This window comes from Fukomys damarensis, unplaced genomic scaffold (genome assembly GCF_012274545.1).
Source record: "Fukomys damarensis isolate Sample0158 unplaced genomic scaffold, DMR_v1.0_HiC HiC_scaffold_23, whole genome shotgun sequence".
In the NCBI taxonomy this organism is placed as follows: Eukaryota; Metazoa; Chordata; class Mammalia; order Rodentia; family Bathyergidae; genus Fukomys; species Fukomys damarensis.
This window is the reverse complement of record NW_022900935.1, coordinates 47,255,126-47,273,558: the sequence shown is the minus strand read 5'-3', so window position 1 is coordinate 47,273,558 and position 18,433 is coordinate 47,255,126. Positions and strand designations below refer to the sequence as shown.

The following is an 18,433-nucleotide window of genomic DNA, read 5'->3' as shown; positions in this document are numbered from 1 at the left end:
CACTTAAGAATATAATTGACCCACCCCAAAGACTCTGATATCTGTGCATGGCACATAGTAGATGCTCAATGAATATGAGAATACGTGGAAAAACAAATATTAGGGAAAGAATGTCCTCTTGAGACACAAAAGTGGGAGAGAGCCAGTATACAGGGAAATAGAAGCATTAACTTGACAAAAGGAGAGGAATATCTCCGTGGAAGGAACCGTAGATAAACCTGGGATGATGGAAACGCAATGGGTCCATGAAGCGTCAGAAGTGTCCAAGTACTTTCAAGTGCCAATTCAAATGCTACTTCCTTCGGGTCTTTCCCGAATCTCCTCCCAAAAGCAATCTCAGTTTTTGGGGTCACTTAGCATTTCCTACCTTGGAATATTTGTGTACATACTTTCTCTGAGGGTAAGGATTTTCCCCACATCACATAGGACATATGCTAAGTACTCATTCAGTGTAGATTTATTGGATAGACAAATGGAAAAGAGAGGAAGATGGGCGGGCTAGTGACCCAATAAATTCGAGACTGCAGAGGTATCAGGGAACCCTGCGAACTGCGAACTCGCCAGATCCACAATTAATATTTGTTCTAAGGACCCCACGCCCGCAGCGCGCGACTGTCTTAACCAATACCTGACTCAAAAGTGAAGCGAGGCTTCTGCAAAAACCTACATTCCCTGCCCTCCGCCTCCCTGCCGTGAGGGTGAACATCTAGCTACACTTATCTTCCCTTTGCCGACTTCGTCTCTTGTTCCCCTTCCGACTTCACAACCACCGCAAGTACGGCACACTCGCGGGCGCGCCTAACAGGTCTGGGAGGGAGGGTCCTGCGACCGGAAGCCGGAAGTCAGAAGCCGGAAAGGGGGATGTGAGGACGTGTTCCGAGGAGGTCGGAATTGCGGCCGTCGGCTGGCGACATGGAGCCGCTGTACCAGCAAACGCACAAGTGAGGGCAGCGTCGGGGAGCGGGCAGGGTCTAGGCAAGGCGAGGCCATTCGCTGGGTTTGGGGTCTCGCGCGTCTGTCTGTACGAGGGCCGAGCCCTTCCGCCGGGGCCGCTTGGAAGTTCTCAAATCCTGGCTCTCTGCCCAGGTCGGCGGGAGACCGAGAGTCCGGCCTGGGGCGCGCCGGCGTGGGACCGAATGGCTTTTCGGGTTTGTAAGCCGTGGTTACCTGTTGAATAGACTGGATGAAGGGATAGTAGCACTTGCAGCTTACAGTACTCTGCCCATCACCAGCCAACTCAGTGCTCCGGCTTGATAAGAGTTCATAAGGCAGATAACAAGTAGAAGGCGCTGTCTCTGCCCATAGTTCAGTTTTGTTGGCGAGTCAAGGATCATAGGAAAAGTACTTTTATTCAGATTTGATACGTACTAAAGGCCATGTTTTTGCGGTACAAAGAATTTGTTACGCAGTAGCATTCATTATTGTTAATATCTGGCTACAGTTTACCATGAAGGAAATACAGAATTTTGGTTTAGCTTCTCATACATTACATTCCTTAGTGTGTCCTTTATTCGTATTGTTCTGCGTTTTTGGAACTTGCTGAGTTATGTACGGCAGTTGGATATGGTAATGGGGGCCGTGCCTGTCCTATTTTTTGAAAAGTAGTATTTTTTACCATGGCAAATACCCACACACAGAGTAATTTACCATTTTAAGTGTACGATTCAATGACGCATACATTCGCAGTTCACATCACCTCTATCCATTTCCAGAACGTTGTCATCACCCCAAAACTGTAGTGATTAAGAAGTATAAGAAGTAATTCCGCCGGGCGTGGTGGCACACGCCTGTAATCCCAGCACTGGAGGCTGAGGCAGGAGGATTGCTCTGAGTTCGAGACCAACCTGGGCTACATAGTGAGTTCCAGGGCAGTCTCAACTACATAGTGAGATCCTGTCTAAAAAAAAAAAAAAAAAAAAAAAAAGAAGTAATTCCCCATTTCTTCTATCCAAAAACCCCTCGTAACTTCTGTTCCACTTTCTGTCTCTGAATTTATCTTTTCTAGATACCTTATGTAAGTAGGATTATTACACTATTGTTTTTGGCTTATTTCTGTCATCATAATGTTTTCAGGGGGTTCATCCATGTTATGGCATATATCAGAATTTCATTCTTTTTATGGCTGAATAATATTCTGTTGTACATTATACACTACATGCTATCCACTCATGTGTTGATGGACGTGGATTCAGTGGGTTCACCCTTTACCTATTGAAAGTAATGCTGTAATGAATGTTGCTTTATCTATTTTAGTGTGTTTTCAATTTTTTGAAGTATACCTATACCTATTCTATTTTAAGAGCTTTCAAATGTGCGCTGTAGTTTCCATCTGGTGAAAACACTTTAAAAACACATACCTCAAGCTTGGAAATAGAATAAAATAGGCAGTCATCCTCTATAGTGAGTTCACAACAAAAGAAATGCATGGAAGTTAGGAATAAGACAATGATTCTCCTTACTCTTTCATTTTCTAAGCTTATGAGTTTATTTTTTACTTTGGTGAGGAAATGTTTGATTTGAGTGGGTGACACTGAAGAAACTACTTTGTAATGACGGAATTTGCTTTTATCCTGGGAGCTCTATTCTTAATATAAAAATTACAGAAATGGGCTTTTTAAAATATTGTGTTATAATAGCAAGGCACAGTGGACTTAATAGTGCCTTAAAATTAATATTTTGCTAGATTGATATAACAGTAACCAAGCATATTAATTAGAACTTTGAACCAATTTGTGATTGTCTCATGCCACGTTCATGAACATACATTGGAATTAAGTCAGCACTCTAAAGCAGTGTATCTATTTTTCTTTTGACTCTTTTTGAGACAGGGTCTCACTATGTAGTTTGAGCTGGTCTTGAACTCACTATTTTAGCCCAGGCTGACATCCGACTCATGGTGATTCTCTTTTCTCAGCCTCATGACTACTGAGGTTACAGGCATGTACCAAACACTTGGCTAAAAGTAACATATTTTGAAAACTCCTGAACTATCTGAACAATGAATAAATAAAAAATAAACTGTAATCTCTGGCTGGTATGGTGGCAGAAGCCTGTAATCCCAGCACTGGGGAGGCCGAGGCAGGAAGATTGCTGTGAGTTCAAGGCCAGCCTGAACTACATAGGGAGACCCTGTCTCAAAAAACAAAACAAAACGAGACCAGGATTTAGCTCAGAGGCACCACACCAGCCTCACAAGCACAGGGTCCTGAGTTTGATCCCCAGTGCAAAAACAAAAAACTGTAATCTCACAATCATGTTTTTCCTTTTCAATTTTGCCTCCTCGTGACATAAAGGCTAAATATACAGGCACATTGGGTGATGTAAAAATGACTAGGTAGGTCTTGCTACTTTCAAGTAAAGTAAAAACAACAGCAAATTTATGTGAGGCTGTGTAGGTTACACAGCATTTTTATATTGCATTGGGGCCTGTAATTTTTAAAACATTATTAACATTACTGCCCCTATTTTATAGTTGAGATGGAGGCATCAAGGAGTAGAATGACTCACTAGTGTCCCTTAGTTTGTACATAACCTTTAACTTCCAAACCCTGTTTTCTTCTTTTAGTCAGAGGTAGCATGCATAGAAAGTCACTGTGCTTGGTTGGGTAGTTTTATGGACTTTTTTTGTACCAGCGATCGAACTCAGGACCGTGCACTTGAGAGGCAGGCAGCAGAACCACTGAGCTAAATCCTTGGCCCTGTTTTATGGACTTTTAAAGAGAAGTTCCATTTAAAATTCTTCCTACATCTTCTGCAAGCCATTTTTGTTTTGTTTTTTTGTTTTTGGTACCAAGGATCGAACTCTGGTCCTTGCACTTGTGAGGCAGGCAGTGGAACCACTGAGCTAAATCCCGGCCCTGTAAGCCATTTTTAAAAGGAGCAGCAGTGCTCTTTGCTTGCTTCCTGGTAGTTCTTTACCTGTTTTATTATCACCTAAGCTTACAGTGGACCCCATGCTAAATAAGGCTAAGATTTTCTTATGTCTCTGCTCCCAGGTTGTACTTGTGTATCACCTTGTCAGCTGTGAGTGTGTTGTCTGAACTACTGGTTCGGTTTGAAACTGATTTCTCATTAAGGCATAATTGTAGTTTTCACTGTGTGATTTGTATTTGCTGTGTTGTTTGCATTTATCTCTCCTCAGCGTGAAATAAAGTTTGGAGTCATGCCATTGGCTATACCTTCTCTAATTTATTCAAAGCAAATAGAAATCAAATGAGATTCTTAAAGTTTATCCTTTTTAGCTTAAAAAACAGCACTACAAAGGCAGCCAGAGTGTTGTTAGGGTATTATTATCATCTCTCCTGCTGTCCTTATAGACTTTTTGTTTGTTTGTTTGTTTTTTGTTTTTTCAGACAAGGTCTCATTATGTAGTTCAGACTGCTCTGGAACTCACTGTAGCCCAGCTGGTCTTGAACTTGCAGCGATCCTCCTGCCTCAGCCTCCCGAGTGCTGGGATTACAGGCGTGCACCACCATGCCCGGCTGTCCTTATAGACTTAAGACTTGAAAGAAACTAGTAAAATCTTCTACTCTTACTTTGTCTTTGGTCAGGAAGACCTTTATAAAACCCAAGACTATCCATGTACCCTGTGTTGAAACCTGTAGGGGCTCTTTTTTCTCCTGTTTTCTTGAAGAGGCAGTTTATAATTGTGCTTGTTTTTTTTTTCCTATGTCAAGTTGAAATCTGTCATTTTAAAATGTGTACATTATGGTTCTGGGTCTCCCTTAAGAAGCAGCAACAAGGAATAAGCTGATTTCTCCTCCTAATATGCCAACTCTGTACCAGCTGCTCCATATTAGTGGGTTTGTTCTTTCTTTTCCCAGAGACTTGGTTTCATAAACTCTTTGGACTATTCTTCTCACTTCCAAGCTCTTCCCTAATCATCCTGTTCATCTTTTATTGGGGAAAACCTTTGTTTCTTTAACAGGAGGCTTCCAGAATTGTTAGTCTATATTTGTGCAGTTGACTTAAATGTTAATCTAAAGACAGAATATTTTTCATCCTTGACAAAGTTCATTTTACTCTTCTAACCTAAATGAAAAGTGTTTATACTTGTTTTGTCATAGAATATCCTAACCACTCACGATAGCACATAATCCTATGTGAACTTCTTGTGCATACAATCATTTTATTAATTTTTTTTTTTTTTTTTACAAAACGTAAAAGTCAGTGACAGCCCTGTCATGGAATGCTAGAAAAATTTCCTATTATGTCTGGGGTATAATTGTATAGCCTTCCATGATTCCCTCAATCTATATTAATGATGAAGCCGTATTGATCATAAAATATCATGAGAAACTACCAGTGCCTCATGAAATTACTAAAGCATCTTCAGTGTATCAGTCTTTTCCCACTGTTGACATACCCATAGTTTCATTTCTTACAGACCGTTGACTGTATATCGAACTTATTTAATGAATGTGTGAATGATGGTCCTCATTAAACCATTGCCTTTTTTTCCTCCCAAGTCCAGATGATTGAACCCAGGGCTTACCACTGATCTACATCCTCAGGCTTTTTTGCGTATTTTGTTTTGAGACAGAATCTTGCTAGTTGTCCATGCTGGCCTGGAACTTGTGATTTTTTTGCCCCAGTCTCCTGAGTAGCTGGGGTTACAGATGTGTGCCACTTAACTGGCAAACGATTGACTCTTAATGCCTGAGGGGTGGGGCCCCATTATATTTAGTTATTTGTGAAGTATTTCAAACATAAAAATAGGAACAACCTATATGTCAGGACTCATTAATACACATGCTTCAGATTATTGACTGAGAGGCAGAAGTTGAATTAAAAGATCCTGCACCTGTTCTCTCAGCCCCAGAGATAGTCCTTCTTGTCTATGATTTTATTCTTCCTATATGTATATCCACATGCAGTCTTTACTACTATTTGTGTGTGTACTGATATGCTGCTGGGGTTTTTTTCATTTAATATTGTCTTACCATAAAGATTCTTATTTTCCATTTTAATGTGAATAGATCTAGGTCTTTTATTTAAACTGCTTTATAGTTTAATTAAACTGAAATACTAATTTCCTTCTTGAATACTTGGATTATTACCAGTTTTGTTTGTTTGTTTGCTATGTATATGCAGAGAGTTTTATTTGAAATGCTTAAGGAATTTAAAAATTACTATGGAATTCAGCTCTCTTTAAGCTTTTAGGAAACAAATGTAGTATATATACCCTTATGCAATATAACATCCTCAGCATAAGGGCAATACAGGATACATGAGAAATTGCAGTGAAATTTTACACTGGCATAAACAAAAACCATAGATTTCATGTCTGGTCAGTTTTTACCATCTAATTAGTTTGCAGAAAGCTTGGTTTTTCAGAACTTTTTGGATTTCAGAATTGTGGGTGGTAGGTTGTGGGCCTATACAGAAATGCTTTGAGGAACATTACTGTTGTATATGTCTCCTTCATATATGCCAGAATCTCTAAGACATACTACTAGAAGTGGAATTCTGGGTCATATAATAGACGCATATTGATTCTACTAGATATAATCAGAAGACTGTTAAATTGTTTTACCAGTTTATAATCCTACCAACCAGGTATGAGAGGTCTTGTTCCCCTACATTCACGTTAATGTGTGTGTTCTTAAACTTTGCTTGTTATCCTGATGGAGCTATGATCTCATTGTTTCTGTGTTTTACTGAGTTCCTAGTAAAGTTGAACATTTCTTTATATATTAATTGATCATATAGGTTTTCTTTTTGTTATTTGCTCTTTGTTCATTTAAATAATTGTTCTGTTTGACTTAGCAGTTATTTAAACATATTCTTGTTGTCAGTCCTGTGTTTGCTGCCAGGGTCTTCCAGTCTTTCATGTTTTTATTTTTCTTTTCCTGGTACCAGGAATCATGTTTTTATTTTTTTACTTTATGGTATCTTTGGTACAAAGGATTTTTTTGTTTTAATGTCAGATTTGTCAATCCTTTCCTTTATGGTTTGTGGGTTTTGAGGAGGAAGTTGGGATTTATTATAAGGAATCTTTCTTTGCTGGGCATTTTGACTCACACCTGTAATCCCAGCACTTGGGAGGCTGAGACAGGAGGGTCTCTGTGAGTTCAAGTCCAGCCTGGGCTATACAGTGAGTTTAAAGCCAGTCTGCAGTACAAAGTGAGATTTTTGTCTCAAAAACAAACAAACAAAAAATTTCTTTTTAAACCCAGGGTCATTTTTGTACACCTGTATTCTTCAGAAAGTTTGAAAACTGCCTTTTACATTTAGGTTTTAAACCATATTGAGTTTTTTTGGTGTGTGTGTTTAGTGAGGTGTCTTTTTTCCATGTGAACAACAAAATGAACTATCAGCATTTATTGTAATCTCTTGTCCTCCTCTTCCTTCTCATCATCCTCTTCCTAGTCCTCATCCCCTGCCCCCCTTGTGCCTGTTCGTCCTCTTTCTTCAAGAAACTGGGAATAAAATCCAGGATCTCATGTATGCTAAGCAAACACTTTACAATTGAGCTACACCCTGTAGTCCATTCTTTTCCAACTGATTTATGTCACCAAGTTCCCAAATATATGACTGCTTCTGGTGCCCTCTTCTTTGCTTTTGGTCTGGGGGTTAGGGTTTTTCTTTGTCCTTTGATCCTGCACTGTTACCATTATGGCTTTGTAATAAGTGTTAATAACAGATAGAGTTTGATCCCCAGTACCAAAAAAAAAAAGCAGGTAAAACAAGTTATCCTTCCAAATAGTTCCTCAGAGTTGTCTTGGCTATATTTTGTGTGCTACCCCCCCCCTTGTCCCTGCCACTACCTTTCTGATTTACTTTATTAAGTCACTGTTGCAAATTTACTTCACTACCTACATCCAGGCCTTCTATAAAGCCCTAATTCTTCTATCCATCCATATTTCCATTCAGTCTTCTGTAGCTATTCCTATGGTTACCCTGCTCCAGATGTTCCATATGGTAGTTACCTCAGTCTGCATTCCTGTGTCACCTTCCATATCTCCCCCACCCACCCATTCTAAAATACCTTAGACTGACTTACCTTACTAAAGCAACCTTCTAGTCTTGAGACTCTAGGAGCGATTTCTAGTTACTTCTCAGGGTTACAAGGCTTGCCTAGGCATACTCCAGAAGTCCTTAGAGACTTAGAAGTCTTTAGAAAACTTAGTCCTTAGATGATTCCTGGTACTTCTAGGACATACTTTGAAGCCCAGGAAAAGAGTAGAGGCCAGATGAAATCAAATTTGGGCTCTTGGCTGGCACTGGTAAATTTGTGGTCACAGTCTGCAGTGCACACAGTGGAGCAGGATTGCTGACCCTTTTTTCCCTGGAGGCTTGGAATTGAGGCCCCTTCCATGTGGGCTGCTTAGATCATAAGCACCAGGAGGCAATTGTTTGGGCTGGCATAAGCTGTATTACAAGGACTAGTGATGGAACCCCCAGAAAGGGTTCTGAAGCTAACCTTGGCCAGGCACTGGAAGCTTTCAGGGTTCTGGTTCCTGATGACTGGGACCATGTTGTGTCTCCAAATGAGATGGCATTTAGGGAAAGATGTTTACCAAATGGGAAATTCCTATCTTTTAGGGCCTTCCTCTAAATAGCTTCCTCCAACTCCTGTCTCATCCTCTACTCTAACTGACGCTCTTTCAAGTGGGCCAATCAGTGTATAGCATGACATGCATTGCAGACCTTTTCACATATCATTTTCCTCCACTAAATCATGCCTCCCTTCTTCAAAGTGTTGCTCAGAACTACCTCCATCCACAGACTTCCCAGCTTATGCTTTCTTGGCCCTGATCTTTCTATTTGCAAGCCTTTGCCTCACACCACTGGGTATATCTCCTCAGCTTTCTGTTTGTTTACGCTTATGTGTATTGGTTTTCTCGTAAATCTTCTCAGGACTTTTTCATGTCTATCTGAGCTGTCATTCCTAATTACATTGTTTCTCAAGGACAAGGCTTATCTCTCCCTTGCCCTTTGACTCTTTGCAGTACAGACCAGGGCTCAGCACATTGGGTCATAGAACAGAAAGTAGGATTGGCTGGATCTGGGTTGAGTTTATCACTTTCTGTATGATCTTGAAAAAGTTACATAACCTTTCTGGGTTTCAGTTGTCTTATTAATAGTGAAGACAATGATAGTGCTTTACTCATAGGGTTATTGACTTAGCAGGGTTTTGGATATAGCAAGTACTCACTAAATGCTACTTATAAGTATTATTATTAATATTAGCATTCACATATTAGAAATTCATATATTACAAACCATGCCAAAATGTATGGCCTAAAGCATCACATACAAATTTTACAGTTCAGCTTGGCTGTCATTTTAAATCAGTTATATGTTGGCATCAGAAAAATTGTCTTTCCTGACTACAACACTCTTGATTATTCCTGTCTCACTCATTTCCTCTCTCGTCCTCTGATAGGCAGGTCCACGAGATCCAGTCTCACATGGGACGCCTGGAGACAGCAGACAAGCAGTCTCTGCACTGTGAGTAATTAACTATGGCGACCAGAGTCCTTTTTCTGATGACACGGTGCTAATGGGCTGGGTTTCCTGACTGCATTCTGCCTTGGGGGCTTAATTTAGCATGGAATGAGTTTTGTTGGTAGGGTAGAAAGAAAAACCCTATGGCAGGGGCTGGGAATTTAGCTTAGTGGTTGGGCCGCCTGCCTCACAAGCACAAGGTCCGGAGTTTGATCCCCGGTACCAAAAAACAAAACAACAACAACAAACAACCCTATGGCAAAGTCACTGATTGCCCTGATTGTACCTTTTGGAATCCCAATTCTTATCCCCCATCACCCTTCCACTCAACCTGACATGGCTGTATGGGGATGGAGGTCCTTTCCCCCATCTGTCTTAATCTAATTACCTAGTCTTTAGAGGAATGCACTCCATAAAAATTCAGAGATGTTTGACTTATATTGGACATTTCTGAGCTTAGAGCTCTGGCTTTTTAGAAGGATTATTGAGAGATGAATAGCATTATTAATTAGTGTAGTTCCCACACCATGATTTCTTTTTGAGAATTGAGGAGTTTTTTTTTTTAACCTGGCTCCAAGAAAAGGACTCTTTTTTGAGTCAACCATACAGACTCCCAGAGAGCTCTTGTCAGTTCACTGCTTGGCTCATGCCATGCCTATTTCTGCATTTTCTCCTCTGTCCTAAAGAATCTCTTCTCTTTCCCCAGGACCCCATGGCATCCTAATTTAAGTAGCATATATTCACTGTAGGTATGAAGGCCTGGGAGGGGGCAGTGCTACTGCTGTCCCTTCTAGGTGGGTCAAGAAGCAGCCTAGATGTTTTCTTTTGTGCCTGGTTCTGTTTCTGTCCATCGGACTTTGTTTGCCCTTCCAACAATCTCATTGTTAAATGATTAGAAATGGAAAAGAGGTCAATTTGACTGTCTTCATCAAAGGGAATATGGAAAATGAACATATTTATCCTATCTTTTTACCTCTGTGGATTCTTCCCTGGGCTTTTCTGAATGATTCTTAGTCAATTTTAGGGAATCCTAACAGCTCAGCCCACTGCTTATTACATAAAGCCTTTGGTGAACATTGTTCTGTATGTTTACATATGAATTTTTCTTTCCTTTGTGCTTTTCATTTTTATTTAAAAAATTTTTAACCTTATATCTTTAGGGAATTCAATTGGCATTCTTTTTATTAGGTGCTTATAATCTTTGAGACCAATCTCAAAAGAAAAACGTCTATATCAGAAAATTAAGCTTAAAATATTTGGGCAATTTTTAAATGTTACTTTTATAGATATACTTTTTAATTTATAAAAAATTGACATGTGTGTATACACACAAAAGATGATTTAAAAAATAGGAGAACTTACAGTGAAACACCGTTGCCCTTGATCCCCCTCAGAATATTCCCTCTCATTTGGAACACACTTTACTCATTGCTCTCTTGCCACTTTCTGAAACAGTTGTGAAAGCCATCTCTCATATATTTATGAGGCATGATCAGGAATACAGTGAATGCTGCCGCCGACGCCATCCAGGGGAAAGGCAGGCTTGTAAAAATATTACAGTGTGTTCTCGTCCACCTTACTTCCCTGAATCCGGCAGCATGCAGCTTCTTGCTCTTCCCAAAGTGGAAATGACCATGAAATAGAAACATTTTGAATTGATTCAGGACATTCAGATAGCTACAACGGTGCAACTAAAGACATTTATGAAGAAGAACTTCCAGAACGACTTCAGGAAGTGGCAAGAGTGATGAAATAAGTACGTTTAAAAGGAGCAGGAGTATTTCAAGAAAGATTAATGACATTGTGCCTTTTACTGTAATAAATCTCTAAAAATTTAAATAATTTTTTGTTTGTTTTGTTTTTTTTTGGTACTGTGGATCGAACCTGGGACCTAGCACTTTTGAGACAGGCGGTGGAACCACTGAGCTAAGTCCCCGGCCCAATTTGGCTCAGTGGTTCCACTGCCTGCCTTGAAAGCGCAAGGGCCCAAATTTGATCTCTGGTATCACAAGAAATCAATCAATCCATCCATCCATCTATCTATCCCCAGCCCAAAACAATGTATTTTTATCATATCTTGTAAGTATCATGTATACATATAAAAACACATTAATAATATACCTTAAATTTTTTCCATTCATTTGTATATGTGGTTTTTTTCCCTTTGAAATATGTATTTTTTAGCTTTTATGGAAAAATAAGTTTGATTTATCATCCTAATTTAAGTTCATTATCTCTTTTCCAGCAGTTATTCTTTTTTCTCTTTTGTACAGTAGTAGAAAATGAAATACAAGCAAGCATAGACCAGGTATTCAGCCGTCTAGAACGCCTGGAGATTTTGTCCAGCAAGGAGCCTCCTAATAAAAGGCAGAATGCCAAACTGTGAGTACTGACCTCTGACATGGTTGTGCTATCCTAAGTCCATCAAGGCAGGCCTTTCTCCTAGGGGAGACTATAGAATATCCCAAAAATCCATGTACATACTAAAAAAACTGAGACTATGTAAAAATAAAGTCTCCTCCAGAAGGGCACAGTTTTATGAGTGCTACACCCCAAAATCAAAAGCCTATAGATTTGTAGCTCACAGGCCTGTGATTTCTTCCCTCTGGTGTTATTTTGAAATTTTACCTCCAGTTTGGTTTTTCTGACCAGACCCGTGGCTTCTTGAAACCCAATGCTGGCAAGCAATATGGCTTTATTATTTGGTCTTACTGGGTTGAAATGAAACTACTCTTAAATCATCATTTGAATCAATCTATTTGTAATGAAATATTGATCTGATGTTTAATGCTATACCAGGAAATTACAATGAAGCCGCCTTCAACACCTCTACTCCCAGCCCTTGTTCCCAAAATTTTATGGAACTTCATTGATTCTTTACCTCAAAGATGCCCCTGGGCTTCTTCCAGGAGAGTGATATAATCCACAGAAGGTCAGGAAGCATTCATCAAACCTGCTTCCTGTCACCTGCTCCCTGTTGTGCATCTAGAATCAGAGACCAGCACATATTTAAGTAAAGCTGCTGGATTCTTATGTGCTAGCACCTACTTTAACCACAGTCTACTTCTTCACTTTCAGTATCACTGGTCTACATCAGATTTGGGGGGTAAGAAAAGATCTGTCCTGGATACACAGCCTGGCTTCCTCAAATTGTACCTCCTTAGATTCCTGGAATTTAATCTGTCTCTCCATCAACTGCAGGAGAGTAGACCAGTTAAAGTATGATGCCCAGCACCTGCAGACTGCTCTTAGAAACTTCCAACATCGGCGCTATGCCAAGGAGCAGCAGGAGAGACAGCGAGAGGAGCTTCTGTCTCGTACCTTCACCACTAATGTAAGTAAGTCTGGGTCGTGGGGCACATGACAGATTTTTGGGCTCAGCTCAGCTCAGCTTCATCTTCTGGGCATTGGGGGTGAAACAGACTGATAAGACCAGATGGAAATGACAAGGGCCTTTGTGGGTTGCCACAGAGACCAGGCTGAGACAAGGAATTTCTCTTTCCATCAAGTAACCTTGAAGAGGAAATAGTTAAATGGAAGAAACAGCAGAGGTGAAAATAACCTGGTTTGACTTTCCGAGGCAGAGAGGTGGAAGTTCACATGGTCTAAATGTTTTTGGTGATCAGATAGAGACAGATGATTAGAACTTAGATCATTTGTAGGGAAGGCAGCATTTCAAAGCTGCCTCCAGGCAATTGCCATTGTGCTGTGTATGTGTGTGGTTCCAGTGTCAAATGCATTAAAATGTTTTTGCCTCTGGTCTGGGCAGCAATTTGGAGGAATTTGTTAACAGATGTGTAGTGTTAGATGACCTGTTTGACTTGAATCTGTTTGAAAATGGCTTGTTCTTCGGCTTTCGTGTTTGATTTCTTAGATCCTATTGTCCTGGCTCCTTAGTAGGATCATTCCCTGAAAGTGGATGACTGTAGAAATACGGGCCTTTTTCTGTGTCCTGTGTAATACATTCCACCAAATGTGGTGGTTTGGGAGTTTTTATATTTTGTTTCTTACTGAAGGGATTATTTTCTAGAGAGATGCCTGTTTTCTAAGCCTGTCATTAGAATTCCTATCATTTTCCACTTTGCAGATACTTAACTCTTATTGCTCCAACCATGCATTGCAGTAAGCTTTTCAAAATGTGCCAGGATAGTTCTACATAGTTTTTGATTTTCTAGGGTAAGCAGTGAAGTCACAATGATTAACCATTCAAAAATTTAGTATACTATGAAACATACTAAAATATGTTGTATAGGGCTGAGTGTGGTGGTACATGCCTGTAATCTCAGCATTCTGGGATGCTGAGGAAGTAGAACCACAAGTTTGAGTCCAGCCTAGGCAGTTTAGTGAGACCTTGCCTCACAAGGGGGACAGGAGTACAGGGAGGGTGCGGGGGGGTATATAACCCAGTGCAAAGCCTTGAATTCATTCAGCAATCCCCCCCCCAAAAAAAAGTATAGGTTTTTGATAGCTACATTGTTGCATTCAAGCATTTTTTAGGCCACGGATAATCTCTCAGGATTATTTTGTTTCTTGTCTTTCTTACATGAGGCTGTATATATAGTAGATCTTAATAAACATTGGCTTATCAAATGAAACTTTTTTATGGACATTTTACCATCTGGAGCTGTGATACATGTTTTCTGGGAGTTACTGGCCAATTACCTATTAGCTTTTTTTTGTCTTCTTCCTTAAATTCTTTTATTGATACATTTTGGGTATTCAGTACATTTACATTTATCATTAGGAACTTGTACCTTTACATGATGTATCCTGGTTCTTATTTTTTTCCCCATTCCCCTGCCCTCCCTTTAACTCCTCCACCCTTCCCTTTTTACAAAGACTTTGTTTCCATTTTTTCCTTTCCTTGTATTTTTTCCTTTTCCCTACCTCTCCAGACCTTTTCTTCCTATTTCATATTATCAATTATTCATTTTAATCCTTATTTAGCTAAGAAAGATTTGTTTATAAAAGGCATTCAATAAATGCTTGTCTTTTATTATTTTCAAATACTGGAGTTTTGGGCCAGGGATTTAGCTCAGTGGTTCCACCGCCTGCCTCGCAAGCACAAATAACCGAGTTCAATCCCCAGTACCAAAAAAAAAACAAAAACAAATACTAGAGGGTTTTGTTTGTTTGTTTGTTTGTTTGCGGTACCAAGGATCAAACTCAGGACCTTGTGCTTGCAAGGCTGGCACAGTGCCACTGAGCAAAATCCCCAGCCCATGGAAGTTTTTGACCCACTAAGCCTTAACTGTATGCAGAACTCTAAAATGCTGGGAGAGTAGAAAGTGTGTGAGAAAATTGGTAAACATCACTCTTCCCTCTAAGACACTTCAGTGTTAGCTGGGATGATTGAAATCATTTAACCTCTTTGTGCCAATGGAAATTGGGGTTCAAGTGGTAAAAACAGCATGGCTTGGTAGGAGTTTATTCTCATCAAGAAGCAGGAGAAGGACAGCACTGTTACACTGTAATGACTTTCTCCTGTCCACAGTTCACTTTAAATATGAAATGACAACCATCAGGACTGGCCTTGCTGTTTCTCTCTACACTGTGATTAACAGCAGATACTGCATTCAGTCCTAGGACTCTTGCCCCATTAGATCTCTTACGAGCTATGTGATCTTGGATGAGTTCTTCCATCTTTCTGGCTTTCAGTTTCTTCATCTGTAAAATGGAAATAATTAGAGTATCTCATAGAGTAAGGACTAAGTTTAGCTTTATGAGCTTGTGAAGTGAAAAGCACTTGACCTCATAGAGTGAGGACTGAGTTTAGCTTTATGAGCTTGTGAAGTGGAAAGCACTTGATTAGTACAGATGGGTCATCTTTAATCTGAAAGTCCAAAATCCAAACTGCTCCAAAATCCAAAACAGCATTTTGAATTTTCATATCAAGTCTACTCAACTGGTAAAATCTCTTAATACTCAAATCTGAGCACCTCTGAAATCTGAGATATTTCTAGTTCCAAATATTTCAGAAAAGGTATATTCAACCTGTACCCCCCGCCCCCTCATTTCTTTAGCAATGTTTCTTGCCTGCTAAGGAGTGTATTTCCATTGTGAACGTAATCAGGCCTTCAGTAGAAGTTTGCTGTGATCCTTAGTCTCAGTCTAATCAGAGGGATAAGCTGTAGATAAAATAGCAAAAGAATAAAGCAAACATTTAATGCTACATTAAGGGGAAGCCAAGTAAGGGAACATTTGGAACAGTTATCCTAGTGAGTAATCAGAAAATGCCTTTAGGAAAAAACCAACAAAATCCTGAAGGAATCGTTTTTCTTCACTTGATCTTAGCCAAAAGGCCGAGAAGCAGGAATCGTTTTTCTTAAGTGAGGAAATTATACAAGGTCAGAAATTAATGACACTAGTGTAGCAGAACTCATTTGGAGAGTGACAGTTCTGGAGAAACTTGTTCTGTGTGAATGAAGGCCTCCTCGCACCATTGCTTTGCTCTTTCTTCCATGTTGGGTTCTCTGACTCTTACATCATTCCCTCTGGCTGTTCTGGGTTGGCCTTGGACAAAAGGCAGAGTGGTCAGATGTGGGTTCCCAGGAGTTAACTAGGAAGCCAAGTTAATAAAGTGCCTGTGTTCCTTCCACAGGACTCCGACACCACCATACCAATGGATGAATCACTGCAGTTTAACTCCTCCCTGCACAACATTCACCACAGCATGGATGACCTTATTGGAGGCGGGCACAGTATTCTGGAGGGACTGAGGGCCCAGAGGCTGACTTTGAAGGTGTGGTCCCTGCTGGGGAACAGGGAGAAGGCCTCTTGTTTTGGCCTCATCCAACAGTTTGGAATCTACTTTATATTTTGATTATGTGTCCTCTTTTTTTTTTTTTTTGGTTTTTTGAGACAGGGCCTCACTATGTAGTTGAGACTGACCTGGAACTCACTATGTAGTCCAGGCTGGTCTTGAACTCACAGTGATCTTCCTGCCTCAGCCTCCTGAGTGCTGGGATTACAGGCGTGTGCCACCATGTCTGGCTTGACCTCAAATTTTGATGAGACAAAGACCTTGAGTTTATGATCCTTCCTGTTGAGGGTGAATTATTGTAAGCCCCAAGGTAACCAAATTTCCTTTACCAAAGCTTGAAACAAGCCATTAAATGGCCTCTCTTGTCTTTCCCTGTGTACTGAACCTCCATGGAATTGAGGAACCAATAGTAGGCTGAGAAGTTCTACTATAGGATCTGCTTGCTTTCCAGTGACTGTCACTTTCTCTTTAGCTGTGGGTTTTCCTAGAAGCCCTTGACCCATTGGTACTGCTGAAACTCTGACCCCTTGGGAGTGGTTTACAGAAACATTACACAGACTCTGATGTCAGTGGTGATGTTTCAGACTCAGCCCTTTTCCTGAGTCAGCCCTGGTGGTTAATGGGGTGTGGGCTCTGTCTATTATCAGGGTGTGGTCCCCTGGAATGAAGCACTCCTAGCCACTGAGCTGTGAGAAACAGTCACTCAGAAGCATGAGCTTTATCTTAGTTTTTGTTGGATCTTTTGAGCCTGTCAGTTTCACAGGACTCTGGCACATTTCTGAACAGTCCCTGCCATCTTTACCAGGGAGAGGGTCAGGCAAGCTGTGGTGACACTGGCTTCCTGCTGACATCTGTAGCATTCAGATGGCCTGTTGGGTGTTCCTCTTTGAGAACAGCCACTTGCATTAAACAGATACATGTTGACTGGCCTGCCCTTTCTATAAAGAATTGCTGTTCTCCCTTTCCATATCTCAGAAAATGGATCACCTTTTTAGGACAAGGCTCCGTGTCACACTGAAGAACAGCAGTCGGGGTTAGAGCTGTTGCCAGAGCAAATGTTAGCTTCCTGCTGAAGTCTGGCATCATGTACCTCTGTCAGAGATGGAGTGTTTGGAAGCCTCTCTGGGTGGTTGGGGATTGACTCTTCAAGGTTTCTTGCTCACCTCCTACTACCTATCTTTTGTTTCTTGATTCCCTCCTCCTGCCCATTAGGGAATTTTTCTGCCTAAACAATTTGAAAGGAATGCAGGAGAGAGCATGAAGGAACTGGGCCAGAGTACCCTGATTTGGACTAACTTGTGTTAAAAATAGATAGACTTTTGGAAATTTAATGGTCAGTTTCACGTGGTTTTACAAGCCTGGTCTTTGAACCTTGTGTGATGAAATAATCTGCATGTTCAGAGGTAGGCAAGGTCTATGCAAGTCTCCTTTTCATTGTCGTGAAAAAAAATCATCTTGGTCTCCTGACAAGTTTGACCTGTGATATCTGCACACACCCCCACAAATTTTTTGTGATGTTTGGTATGGCACCCAGGACCTCAGGAATGCTGGGCAAGTGATCTGCCACTGAGCCACATCTCCAGTCCTTCATCATGCTTGTTGATCCTTGTCTGGGAAGAATGTTGGTTCTGAATTCTTGTCCATTATGCCTCCTGTTACTCCTGATTCTCTGCCCTTTCATTTCTGTTGCTCATTAATATCTGTTCATTAAGAAAATTAATGTGGGCTATAAGCTAGTTCCATCCATTCAAGTACAGTGTAAATAAATAACTTGAAGTCTGCCCCATCTTTGCTTATGCACTTGTTACTTTATGAGAAATTGAATGTGCTTTTAAAAGTTAGAAAGGAGTAAGGAAGGAAAGGCTGGATCATTTGTGCTGTTGGTTTGAGAATAAAATACTCTTGGTGGTGGTGGTGACATTTATATAAGAGGCTTTAGGTCATTGTGTTTGTCATGTTTCTGTCTTTCCATTTTTTCCCACTTCAAATCCTCTTGTAAATACAGACTTTGACCCACACATTTGCACACAGTAAAATCTCTGAAGGTTCCACTCTACAAACAGGTTAATATCAAGGATTATTTGAGCTAGGGATCCAAGGAAGAGTTTTTTATTTAACTTAAAATAGTCTAAATTTAAATTTGTTTATTGAGGTCTAATTTATATACAGTTGAAGTGTTCAGATCTCATTTGTACACTTCAGTGAATTTCTTTTTTT

General features: G+C 40.3%; 1 protein-coding gene across 3 annotated transcripts in view; it reads left to right on the top strand.

Moving 5' to 3' along the window:
• The first annotated feature begins 840 nt into the window (after positions 1-840).
• The window catches only part of Gosr2 (golgi SNAP receptor complex member 2), a 20,670-nt gene continuing 3,077 nt past the window's right edge, over positions 841-18,433 (top strand). Inside the window, exons 1-5 of one of the 3 annotated variants that reach the window (XM_010637445.2) lie at positions 841-941; positions 9,392-9,456; positions 11,730-11,835; positions 12,655-12,787; positions 16,055-16,195. In XM_010637445.2, coding sequence (XP_010635747.1) covers positions 913-941; positions 9,392-9,456; positions 11,730-11,835; positions 12,655-12,787; positions 16,055-16,195 — 474 coding nt within the window. In that variant the 5' untranslated portion in view covers positions 841-912. Of the gene's footprint in view, positions 942-1,008; positions 1,149-9,391; positions 9,457-11,726; positions 11,836-12,654; positions 12,788-16,054; positions 16,196-18,433 lie in introns of those variants that run through there. The other 2 variants (XM_010637444.2, XM_019209484.2) reach the window with 2 other exon arrangements.